The 12,943-nt window shown below is 40.0% G+C and overlaps 1 protein-coding gene across 3 annotated transcripts in view; it reads left to right on the top strand.

Annotated features, from left to right (window-relative positions):
- The window catches only part of dock3 (dedicator of cytokinesis 3), an 822,502-nt gene that overhangs the window by 203,908 nt on the left and 605,651 nt on the right, over positions 1-12,943 (top strand). For all 3 annotated transcript variants that reach the window (XM_052017225.1, XM_052017226.1, XM_052017224.1), the window contains exon 5: positions 10,354-10,450. In XM_052017225.1, the coding sequence (XP_051873185.1) occupies positions 10,354-10,450 (97 nt within the window). The remainder of the gene's footprint in view (positions 1-10,353; positions 10,451-12,943) is intronic.

The following is a 12,943-nucleotide window of genomic DNA, read 5'->3' as shown; positions in this document are numbered from 1 at the left end:
TAACCTCTCCTTCTAACTCAGGCCCTCAGGTCCTGGCAACATCCTCGTAAGTGTGGAGGATAGCATGTAATAGACTATTTAGTTATGTCTGAGACAGAGTTGCCAATCTATGGTGGAGGTAATCCAGGAGGTCTCCACATGGCCTTCCATATTCAATTACCCTGCTTCTAGCAGCCCTTCAACAGCATTTCCATCAGCATAATCTCTGACTGGCCATTTGCATCCTTGTTAGTGATGCACTGGCTTCCCACACCAATTTGAAGCAGCAATACCCCTTAGAGTGATAGAGTCTGGTCACTGGAGCAGTGAGGCAGTAGACCGACAAGCTGCACTACTGTGTTACCAGATCCACAAGGATGGCACACTTCTCAGTGTATGCTGTGTTTTACTGATTTCTTAAATCTATTAATATCCCTTTGTAGTTTAATACTTCTGTCTATAATACTTAATAGTCTTGCCTATCTTTGTACCATCACAAACTTGGGTATGTAGCTTTCAGTCTGCTGAACCAAATATTTATAAAATACTTAAAGAAAACTATATGTGACTCCAGTAATCACATCCTGCCAATTTCAGTACCTTTGTCCTCCGGCAGTTCATCTTATTTTCTAAACCAGTCAAAAATTTGATTTAAATTCCATGGTTTTCAACTTTATCCACTTGGTATATGGAAGGATGGGGCTGAGGCTTTTAATTGGAGCATGATTTCTGCTTTTTTTTGGTCATTTCAATGTGATTGATGCTTGCAGTTGTAGTATCTGTTGGCCTTAAGAAGTGGTATGGAGCCACCTTCTTGAACTGCTCAGTCTCTCTGATTTAGTACTACCACAGGATAGGTAGGGAGGTCCAAGATTTAGACACCCAGCAAAGATGAGGGAACAGAATGTTTCCAGAAGTTGCAAGTGTTGGTGTTCCATTATACCTGTTGCTTGTCCTTCTTGATAGTTGAGGCCACTAGTTTAAAAGCTACTTTTGGAGAAACCTTAGAGAGTAGCCACTGTACCTGTGTAGATGCTGCCATGATGGAGGGATGAGTTGTTGATGGATATTGGTTATGATTTTGTTGACCAGATTGATAATTAGTAACATTTAATTGTGCAGGGGCAGAAATGAAACTCATGATGGGAAAAGTGTTGCTAGTAGAACAATCCAGTAATTCCACTTCTTTTATTTCTCATTAATCTACTTTGCCAATATCTGAAGCTACCCTCTAGGTCAGTTTGGTGCATTATATAATAGCTGCTGCAACAACTGGCAGATTTCATCTGACAGTTGTTGCAGCAGCTGGACAAGAGCTGATAACATCTGCCTTGGTTCCTCATTCTTATACCCACGTTTACCACTCATCTTAGGTCATAATGACTGTTTGATGAATATCAGTAGTTTTAGCCTCTGTCCTGTCTCCCTGCAAGAATAAATCATTCGTTTAAATTGTCTCTAACCTTGACTTGTTGTTCCATTATCCACCAGGTTGTTGCTTGAGACTGTCCTTTTATCTTTTTTTTCTGTAAACAACACCTCCTATCAGCCAGGTTTTCCTTTATCAAGGCAGCTTGATAAAGAAAAGCATGGTTATTTCTTTGCATATGTGTCTTTTAATTATGCAGATGTCAGTTTAGTTACTGAGGACTAATTTCAAAGTCTTTCAGTTGATGTTTGTCTGAATACCAAACTGTTTTCTACCTTCTGTTTAGACTGAGGAAGTCAAAAAATAAACTGTTATCAGCTCTTGTCCAGGTGACTGAAAACAGACCACTTGCCACTCTTTGCGAAATGATAGACAACTGCCACTCGTTGTCTGGTCAAACTAAAGACACTTTTGTTTGGATTTCATTCAGACAAATAAACATACACCTTACTGCAAGAACAGAACTTTGCAGATGCTGGAAATGTGAAATAAAAGTAAAAAATGCCAGAAATCAAACCGGGCAATAGTTGGAGATAAACTGGTTTTAAGATGCTGAGAAAGGGTGAAGGGGAAGTGAGAACAAACGGTAAAGTCTGTGAAAGGGTGGAACAAAGGAGAGATTAAATGATTGTGCAAGTTAACGAAAGTCTAGAGGAGAAGAAAATGTAGAACAGTTATCTGAAGTTGGAAGATATGCTGGAAATCTGGAATAACATTTTTGGAATATTAAAAATTTGATAATATTGAACTTAGTGTTGACTTCAGAAGACTGTAATTTATTTCTACTCCTGGAAGTAAATGGAGGTTACTTCTACTCTTGTGGGGGGGGGGGTGCAGGGAATCACCATCCTCTGCAAAAAGAAATTTCTATGTACCTCAGTTTTAAATGACCAGCTCCTTGTAGTTATGTCCCTTCATTTGAAGTCAAAGTCAAGTTTATTGTCAAGTGCACAAATAGATGTATGCACAGGTGCAATGAAAAACTTACCTGCAGCAGCATCACAGGCACATGGCATCATATAAGCAGCATTCACAAGAAAAACATAAATTATACACAATTCTTTACAAGAGAGAACACAAATAGAACAAAAATAAGTTCTTATTAGTGCAAAGTGAAGAAAGGTGGACATAAGCAAGAGCTTGTTGTTGCGGCACCACTCAACCAGGTGTTCTATCTCGTTCTATAAGCTGACTCATTGCCACCTGTGACTTGTCATATGTGAATTTGAAGATGGCATTGGAGCTGTGCTTAGCTACACAGCCATGTGTGTATAGAGAGTGGAGTAGGGAGCTAAGCACACAACCTTGAGGTGCACCTGTGTTGATAATCAGCGAGGAGGAAATATTATGAATCCTCACTGATTGAGGTCTGCCGATGAGGAAGTCACGTATTCAGTTGCAGAGGGAGGTACAGAGGCTCAAGTCTTGAAGCTTGATGATGAGTTTGGGTGGGATGAAACTCTTCCATGAGTGAAAATGTCTCAACAACTACCCTGTCAAGCCCCTAACTGAATAAGGTCATCCCTCATTCTTCCAAACTCCAAGGAATACAGACCAAAACTATTTTGTCTTTTTTGGTAGGGCAGCCTTCTCATCTCAGGAATTAGCCTGGTCAATCTTCCTTCTACTGCCTCCAATGTCGTTAACTAAGGGGACCAAAACTATGCAGTTTTCCAGGTGAGACTTCAGCAGCACTCTGTACAATTGCAACAAAACCTCCCTATTTTTAAAGTCCAACCCCTTTGCAATGAAGGCTAAAGTGCCATTTGCCTTCTTTACTACTCGTTGGACCTGCTAGCTTTTTGTGATTCATGCACTAGAACACCTAGATCTCTGTACTTCACTCACTTGCAGTATCTCTCCATTTAGATAATCTGCCTTTTGATTTCTCTTACCTCAGACTTCCCCACATTAAACTCCATTTGCCAGTCTTTTGCCCACTCACTCAATCTATGTAATCCTATTACAGAATTTCAATATCCTTATCACAATAGGCCCTTCTACCTATTTTTGTATCATCAGCAAATCTGGAAACCTTACATACTGTTACTTCATACTGTGAATAGTGAACAATTGGAGGCGAAGAACTGAACCCTGAAGTACTCCACAAGTTACCACCTCCTAGCCTGTAAAGGACCTATTTATTCCAACTCTCTTGTTATCTATGAGACAGCTAGTTTTCAATTCATTCTAGTACACTTCCTCTAATACCATGGGCTTTCAATTTATGCAGCAGCCTCCTATGTGGGTGGCATGTTGTCAAATGACTTTTGGAAATCTAAATGCACTACATCTACAGGTTCCCCTCTATCAATTGTCACTGTTACATCCTCAAAGAATTCAAGAAAATTTGTCAAACATAGTTTACTTTTGTAAATCCACATTGACTAGGTTTAATATATTTGGCTTTCCTAAATGATGAGGTATTTCCTCTTTGATTATTGATTCTAGCATCTTGCCAATAATGGCTGTTAAACTAACTGGTCTATAATTGCCTGCTTTCTATTTTTCTCCTTTTTTGAAGAAGGGAATCACATTGGCTGTTTTCCAATCTTCTGTTACCCTCACAGAGTTTAGTGAGTTGTGAAAAATTTTCAACTAACAAATCCACTATCTCTGCAGTCACTTCCTTTAAAACCCGAGCACGGAGTACATCAGGTCCTGGTGACTTGTTGGCCATTACTCCTTGAATTTCTTCAATACCTTATCTCTTGTAATTGCTTTTTTTTTAAGTTGTACCATGTTATTTGAAAGGTGTCTCCATAGCATGGGAAGGGGAAGGTATCTCTATAGCTTGAAAATGATGGTAGAAAACTGGAGAAATCCAAAAGTAGGCAAGATATAACAGTATAATGCACCTTTGTCTTCATGAGATTCAGTCGTATAATAAAAAAAAATCCAGAGACACAAGAGATTGTGCAGATGCTGGAATCTGGAGCAACAAACACAAAGTGCTGGAGGAATTTAGCAGGTCAGGCAGCATCTATGGAGGGAAGTAACAGTTGACATTTCAGGTCGAGGCCTTTCATCAGGATCATAAAGAAAGAGGGCAGAAGCCAGAATAAGAAGGTGGGGGGAGGGGGAGGAGCACAGGCTGGCAGGTGATAGGTGAGTTCAGGTGAGAGGAGGAAGGTACGTGGGTGGGGGGGGGATGAAAGGGAGTGATGTAAGGAGCTGAGAGGTGATAGGTAGAAGAGGCAAAGGGCTGAAGAAGAAGGAAGGAGGTAGGGAATAGATCGGCATGTCATGAGGGCAGGGGAGCGAAAAGAGAAGGGGTGAGGGGACCACAGGAATGAGGGAAGATGGGGGGGGGGACGAGGGAGAAAAAATGGGGGGGAGAAGAGGGGAGGGGTTACCAGAAGTTAGACAAATCAATGTTGAGGCTATCAGATTGGAGACTCCCAAGGTGGAATATCAGGTGTTGTTCCTCCAACCTGTGTCTGGTCTCAACATGGCAGTAGAGGAGGCCATGGATAGATGTGTCAGTATGGGAGTGGGATGTAGAATTGAAGTGGCTGGCCACCGGGAGATCCTTGCTTTTGCAGTGGATGGAGCAAAGGTGCTTAACGAAGCAGTTACCCCATCTGTGTCGGGTCTCACCGATGTAGATGAGGCTGTACTGGGAGTACCGGATGCAATAAGTGACACCCTTGGATTCACAGGTGAGTGCTGCCTCACCTGGAAGGACTGTCAAGGGCCCTGAATGGTGGTGACGGAGGAGGTGTAAGGGCTGGTGTAGCACTTAGTGCGGTTGCAGGGATAAGTGCTGGGAGGGTCATCTGCGGGAAGGGACGAGTGAACAGGGAGTCGCGGAGAGTGCAATCCCTGTGGAAAGGGGGAGGGGAAGATGTGCCTGGTGGTGGGATCCCGTTGAAGTTGAGGAGAATGATATGTTGGATGCAGAGGCTTGTGGGGTGGTAGGTGAGCACAAGGGGAACCCTGTCCTTGTTATGTTGGCGAGGAGGGATAAGGTGAGGGCAGAGCTGCGGGAAATAGAGGAGGTGGAGGTGAGCGCAGCATTGATGGTGGTGGAAGGGAAACCCCGTTTACTGAAAAATGTCCTGGAATGGAAAGCCTCATCATGGGAACAGATGCGCGGAGGCGGAGGAACTGAGAGGAGGGGATGGCATCCTTGCAAGTGATGGGGTGGGAAGAGGTGTAGTCAAGGTAACTGTGGGAGTCACTGGGTTTGTAAAAGATGTCTGTGGTTAATCTGTCTCCAGAGATGGAGACAGGGAGATCCAGAAAGGGGAGAAAGGTGTTGGAGATGGACCAAATAAACTTGAGGGCAGGGTGGAAGTTGGAGGCTAAGTTGATGAAATTGATGAGCTCAGCATGGGTTTAGGAAGCAGCCTCAATGCAGTCGTCAATATAGTGGGGAAAGAGTTGGCAAGCATTACCAGTGTAGGCTTGGAACATGGACTGTTCCACATAGCCAACGAAAAGGCAGGCATAGCTGGAGCCCATGTGAGTGCCCATGGTTACACCTTTGATTTGGAGAAAGTGGGAGCAGCCAAAAGAGAAGTTGTTGAGGGTGAGTACCAGTTCTGCCAGGCAGAGGAGGGTGGCGATGGAGGGGAACTGGTTGGGTCATTTATGGAGAAAGAAGTGGAGAGCCTTAAGGCCTTCCTGATGGTGGATGGAAGTGTACAGGAACTCGACATCCATAGTGAAAATGAGGTGGTCAGGGCTGAGGAACATGCAAAGGGTGGGAAGGGACTGGACCAAGGGGGAAAAAATGGAGTCAAGATATGAGGATATGAGTTCAGTGGGGCAGGAGGAGGCAGAAACAATGGGCCTACTGGGGCAGTTGGGTTTGTGGATCTTGAGTAGGATGTATAAACGTGCAGTGCAGGGTAGGGGATCTTTGAGGCTGGAGATCTCCAGAGGTGATGAGGTCAGTGATAGTGTGGGAGACAATGGCCTGATGCTCCTTGGTAGGGTCCAGGTTGAGGGATAAGTAAGAGGAGGTGTCCGATAGTTGACATCTGGCCTCAGTAATGTAAAGGTCCGTCTGCCAGACTACAACAAATCCAGCCTCTTGTATGATGAACTAGTATTTGCCTTTCTTTTCCAAATGCTCACTTTAGGTTTTAAGGTCTTTTAATTCCATCTCCTTCTTATTCCTTTACCATTTAATATCCCTTCAATTCTAAATGTGTTTTGGAGAGAGGACTTAATCTTGTTTTTTTGATTTCATTTCCTCATCTCTATAAGCTGTTCTTTACAGCAAGGATTTTTTTCTGGTGTACAAGAGTTTAATTCTACACTTCTGAACTCAACCACGCACCTCCATTAAATGCTGGAGATCTGAGATTGGGATTAGGGTATAATCCTGTGCTTACTTTTACTAAATACATTTTCCTAGCAATAACGTTGAATGGGGTAGATGATTCTTTATTTACGTGCTGGTGAGTAACTTCACAGTGGTTTCATGAGACTTTAAAACAGTATTATTGCTTATAATGGCCAAGAGTTTGTTCTCTGATTTGTGTATGTATTCCTTGTTCCTTCCTATAGCACTCTCATAAGTGAATGAAACCAGTGAATAACTCTATTTAAAATAGCAGAATCTCTATACTACACTCAGGTTTAACAGCCATCTTTTACACTCCCCTAACAAATTATCAGTTCTTTTCTCTATTTCAACAAAAACAAGGCAAACTAGCTATTCACAGAAATGATTTTATACCCTATCAAGAGGTTCTTTTTACATTGGGGAGACCAAATTGTACTATAGGATTATTTTGAAAAAATATCTTTATAATCAGTTTTTAAAAAAAGGCAACCACTTGGATAACCCCTTGTTAAACCATCAAAATAGCTAAACCATCAAAAAATTCTTTGAGCCATTCTTGATGGCTCAAAGAATTCATTTGCAATTTACATTGAGTTACAATGTCCCAGTCATGAAATCATTGTTTTTAGATAAGCACTTTGTTTACAGTCTGCTGGCAGCATTGCGTTGTTACATTGCTAATAGTTAGAATTGATATTGTTTGGAATAGATGACTGAGTTCTCATGCTATTCTAAGTTGCTGGGACAGACTTTTGGACATCCTTCCTTCCTTGTTCTGATTATTATTATTATTATTATTATTGTCACATGTAAGGAGGTACAGTGAAAAGCTTTGTTTTGCATGCCATACATACAGATCATTCACTACAACAGTGCGTTGAGGTAGTACAAGGGAAAACAATAACAGGATGCAGGATAAAGTGTTACAGTTACAGAGGCAGGCAGACAATAAGGTGAAGAGCTATAATGAGGTAAATTGTGAGGTCAAGAGTCCATCTTATCATACTTGGGCACTGTTCAATAGTCTTATAACAGCAAAATAGAAGCTGTCCTTGAGCCTGGTGATACATGCTTTCAGGCTTTTGTATCTTCTGCCCAACGGGGGGGGGGGGGGGGGGGGTGGGGGGTGGAGGGGGAGAAGACGGAATGTCCAGGGTGGGTAAGGTCTTTGATTATGTTGGCTGCTTTACCGAGGCAGTGAGAAGTATAGACAGAGTCCATGGAGGGGAGGGGGAGGCTGGTTTTCGTGATGTGCTGAGCTGTGTCCACAACCCTCTGCAGTTTCTTGCAGTCTGGGGCAGTGCAGTTTGCATACCGAGCTGTGATATATCTGGATAGGATGCTTTCTATGGTGCATCGATAAAAATTGGTGAGGATCAAAGGCCAAATTTCTTTAACCTCCTGAGGAAGTAGAGGCACTGGTGCACTTTATTGGTAATGGCCTCTATGTGGTTGGACCAGGACAGGTTATTGGTGATGTTCACTCTTAGGAACTTGAAGCTCAGCTTGTTGATGTAAATTTCCTTCATTTCCAAAGTTCACCAAAAATAAATTTTTTTCATTTGGAGTGACAATTGTAAATCCAGTTTTACATTAGTTAACTAGTTTATTTATTTGAGGAGACTGAATTTATCTTATTAATTTGTGTGGAAGAAGAGATGGTTGGTTTGTGGTGCATTGTTGTAATATCTGCAACTTGTGGAACTCCTTATAACCTAATTGTAGCATTTCTGCTCCATCTTGGAGCCTTCCCTAAATATTTGGTTGGTTAAAAATGAGCTGGCTTCAGTATTTGGTCAGAAATTAGGACCATTCTATGACTGCGGTACAGTGGTTTCTTCTTTTGCTGTCTTTCAGGTCACTGTGGGGTATGTGTCAAAAGATGTTTCCAAGTGTCTAAGCGGTAAACTAAACACAAGAGATGCAAGTCATTTTGATCCCCGTTTAGCTTGGCAACACTTTATATTCAGACATCTTGTATTTGAATATTATTGTTAAATGCAATCATCACAAACAGGATTTTCAATTCAAAGATAAAAACAATAGTAAATATTTTGAATGTTTAGCTGTTGAAAAATAGTTATTATAAACAAAAGAAATTTTATTTGATGCAATTTTAAAGGATGGTATATACTTAATTCAGGTACATGTTGAAAATCTGTGCGACCAGTCAAAGAAGATCAGGAAGTCTACATAATATTCCTTCCTCGACAATATAGCACTGGAAAACAAATTCCCCTTTCATCTCATTTTTTTTTAAAACTTACTTTGCTCTATTACTGCATCTATATTGCTGCACTTTGTGATAATGTAGTGAATTCCAAATATTATCTTAGTGTATGAACTTTGAAATACTTCTGAGATATATAAGGTGCCATACAGATAAAAGTCTTTCAATTTTGTCTGTGCAGCTTATGGTGAAAGCCATAATACTTCTAGAAATTCTTCCATTAATAAAGCTTAATTAAAGATGTTTGTCTTTTGGTAGTCAGCTAGACATCAAGAGCCTTTATTTTAGTATCATTTTAGTTCTGTAGTATATATAACACTTACTCTATGTTCTTAATCTAGTTTTGAAAAGGCACATGCTGAGGAATCAGTGTGGTTTTTATATGTGGTTAAATGTTTGTTCACAGTTTCACTCTGTAATCATCCACAAGGAGGTGCGTGGCCGCAGCAAAAATTGACTGGCTTTATTTTACCTCATTCCTTTTGGGAACTGTTTTGAATTTTCAACAGGGAAATTAGTGTCTCAACAATATTTAAATTTTGAAGAGTTATAGTTTATTGATATTAACTATGTTAATACTGTCTGACATCTAACTTGACAAAGAAAATATCTGAGGCTTGGCTCTTCACAAGATTATCCTATGGTTGCCCCTCATTATAGTATTGGATTTTTATTTTATTATTTCTAAACTTAATCTATGCATATTCCATGTGAACACCACTATCATGTTCATAGTTAATAAATAATACAAGTTCCTTTTCCCTCTGTGAATGTTCTGAAAACAGTAATGTTTAATCGCCATTTTCATCCAAACTAAATCAAAATTTATGTCATAGCTATGCCATCACCTACCCCTATGTTATTTAACACCTTCAATTTCATAATGTTACTGATGTTTGCATATTCACACAATGATTGCAACACTATCCCATTGTTGTACACTGGTTTCCCACTATTTTTCTGTATTTACCCTTTTATCCTTTTTATACCCTTAGGATTCCCAATAGTACCCCTTTGATTACTGCTTTTACTTTTCCTTTGCACCGCATATTGTGTGTTTTCTCCTCACCTACCATATTAGTTTAAAGCGTACCTCCATTTGTCTTCATCCAAATACATTGATTGGTACCAGGCAATAAGTCTGCTTAAAGGTTAGGTTTCAAAAATGAATTGAGGTTACCATATGTTTTATAGTGAATATGTCTGCTTTGCAGAACACCTGTTAATCTGCACAAGTTGTCGATTTAGCAGAGTCATTGATGAAAATAATAACATTTGTCACCATTGTTCTTGATCTTTTTGATTGACAGTTTTATGCAGAAAATAATTAAAATAATTTGAGATAAATATTAATTTTGTTGTTTGTTGTAAAAGTTGATGGGCTGTTAAACCATTATTTTGTGTATTATTTTGCAGTCAGTTTGAAACAGTCATTCCAGTGGAAGATTCTATTGTTACTGAAGTCACAGCCACATTGCAAGATTGGGTGCTGCTCTGGAAGCAACTGTATGTGGTAAGCACTTAACTTTCTAATGGCTGATGATTTTTAAGTTGAGCAATTACAAGCTTAATTTTATTTGAGGGTTTATATTGATTCAGTGTTCAGACCACGAGGTATAGTATAACATGGGACAAATCCTGAACTCTTAAATATACTTTTGATGGCACTGTTAAATATTTAACTGCTTTGCTCAACTTTAGTTTTCTGGAGCAAATAGTCTAGATGTGCTGTATGGTACAAAAGTAAATTCAGATGAAATTGCACAGAATTAATGTTTTAATGTCTATGTAGAAAAAAAGATAATTCATCTTTTGGGCTCATAGAGTGAGCAGGCTACCTGGTCTTCCTGTCCTGACAATTTTTCTCTGTAGCCACCAGGATAGCTCTATGGCAGGAACAAAAAAGACTGATTTCTTTTTATCTGCTACCTTCTTGGGAAAGGTATTCCATTTTTAACTAAAAATTCTTCTTGTGGAAAGTTACAGCATTCCAAAATGTTTAAATTTTGGAGAACTATAGTTCATTAATATTGATTTCGGAGTATGTTGATAGTTAACAGTGGGATATGACATTTCTGAACTTCTGACTGTATAACAAATATGCCCTTTGACAACTCCTTTAGCAATAAAGTGACAGGTTTTAGTTTCTAGCTGGGAGGTTATACTTAGGTCAGATTCCAATTTCACATACCTTGTTAGTTTCCTGCATTCAATGACATGTTTTATCTTGCTTGTTAGTTCAAAAAGGTTTTATGCATGGTTTGATTGTTGTCAGTCTCCATAGAAGGGAAACTTTATTAATTCAGAAGTCATTATTCTCTTAATTTGAAACATCTATTTGATTAATGTTATGGGAAAATTTTATATGTAATTGATTAACAGCTTTGTGAACTATAAATGTGATTGCGGTAGGAATGTTTTTGATCAGTAGCTTCCAATGGTGCGCTTATAACTGGAAAAAGGTTTTATGCATGGTTTGATTGTTGTCAGTCTCCATAGAAGGGAAACTTTATTAATTCAGAAGTCATTATTCTCTTAATTTGAAACATCTATTTGATTAATGTTATGGGAAAATTTTATATGTAATTGATTAACAGCTTTGTGAACTATAAATGTGATTGCGGTAGGAATGTTTTTGATCAGTAGCTTCCAATGGTGCGCTTATAACTGGTCGCATTTGCATATTTGAAGTTCATTCTTTCCTTCAGAGATTGTGGCCTAATCAGAAAACTTCATGTTAGTGCATTGACACAAATGAAGCAAGTAACCAAATTTTAAACACCACCTGAAGTTTAGTATTTAGATGTGGTACTTTGAGATCAGCATTTGTAAATAACAGGAAAAGTAACTACTATATGTACAAAAAGTGAAAATGCTGGAAATACTCAGCAGATCAGACCACATCTGTGAGAAGAGAAATAGAGTCACTGTTTCAGGTCAGAGACCCTTTGTCAGAACTGAGAAGAAGAAAAAATAGTTTATAAAGCTGCAGGGAGATTGAGGGAGGGGATGTCTCTGATAGGGTAAAACTGGGGTGACCTTTAGGGTAAGTTGTAAACAAGTTTATCTTGCCAGTGAGTGAATGGGAGCAGATAGAGAGAGAGACATAGGCAAAAGAATGTGGAAGTTGCAAAATGCAGAGCAAGAAGACATGCCTAGCTGGTCAGGCTAGGCATGTCCTCCACTCCCAGAGAGAGAAAAAGGAAGGAAAAAAAACAAGCTGAATTAATATTAGAGATGGATGGCTCATACAGACCAAGAAGTCAAGGGAAATTAATTACCCTTAAGGTAATTTAGTTTCTTGATCTGTATCAGTTAACTCTGTTTCTCTTCCTGTAGATCTGGTCTGATCTGAGTATTTCCAGCATTTCCAGCATCTGCATTTTTTGTTATTTTTTGCTTAATTATATGTACATTTACCTGTGCCAGAGATTCCCTGCTTAGCTCCTGGCTCTTGCTACAGAAATGGTTACAAAACTTCTAACCCAGATAGAGTTCACCCCACATACACCAGCTGACATATACCACCCCCCCAATCTCACATACATCACTATGCATTTGTACTGGGCTTCCAGACAACATTTTCCCCCCAACACAGACCAGGCAACACACACCCTTCTGATCCCACGTACACTCCTGTACATTCCCCCTGTACACTTACACCCGGGTCCCAGTCTGCTCCCCCCACACAGCACATTACACGTTCCACCCCCCTCCCCCATCTCAAACACATCCCCATACACTTGCACTGGGGTCATAGACACCTTTTCCCCTGCAAAGACTAGGCAATATGCAAACCCTTACCCTACATGCACTCCTGTACCTTACCCCTGCACAGTTACCCAGGTCCCAAACAGCTTATCCAACACAGATCAGTACATGTATTACCACACCCCACCTTTTTTGCACACATCCCAATACATGAAAAACTGGGGACGGAGACACCCTTCCCTCACACAGACCAGGTAACAGGCACCCCTTCTGATACCACATACACTTATGCACA

The sequence above is a fragment of the Pristis pectinata genome, chromosome 6 (assembly GCF_009764475.1).
Source record: "Pristis pectinata isolate sPriPec2 chromosome 6, sPriPec2.1.pri, whole genome shotgun sequence".
In the NCBI taxonomy this organism is placed as follows: domain Eukaryota; kingdom Metazoa; phylum Chordata; class Chondrichthyes; order Rhinopristiformes; family Pristidae; genus Pristis; species Pristis pectinata.
This window is presented reverse-complemented; position numbering and strand designations above follow the sequence as displayed.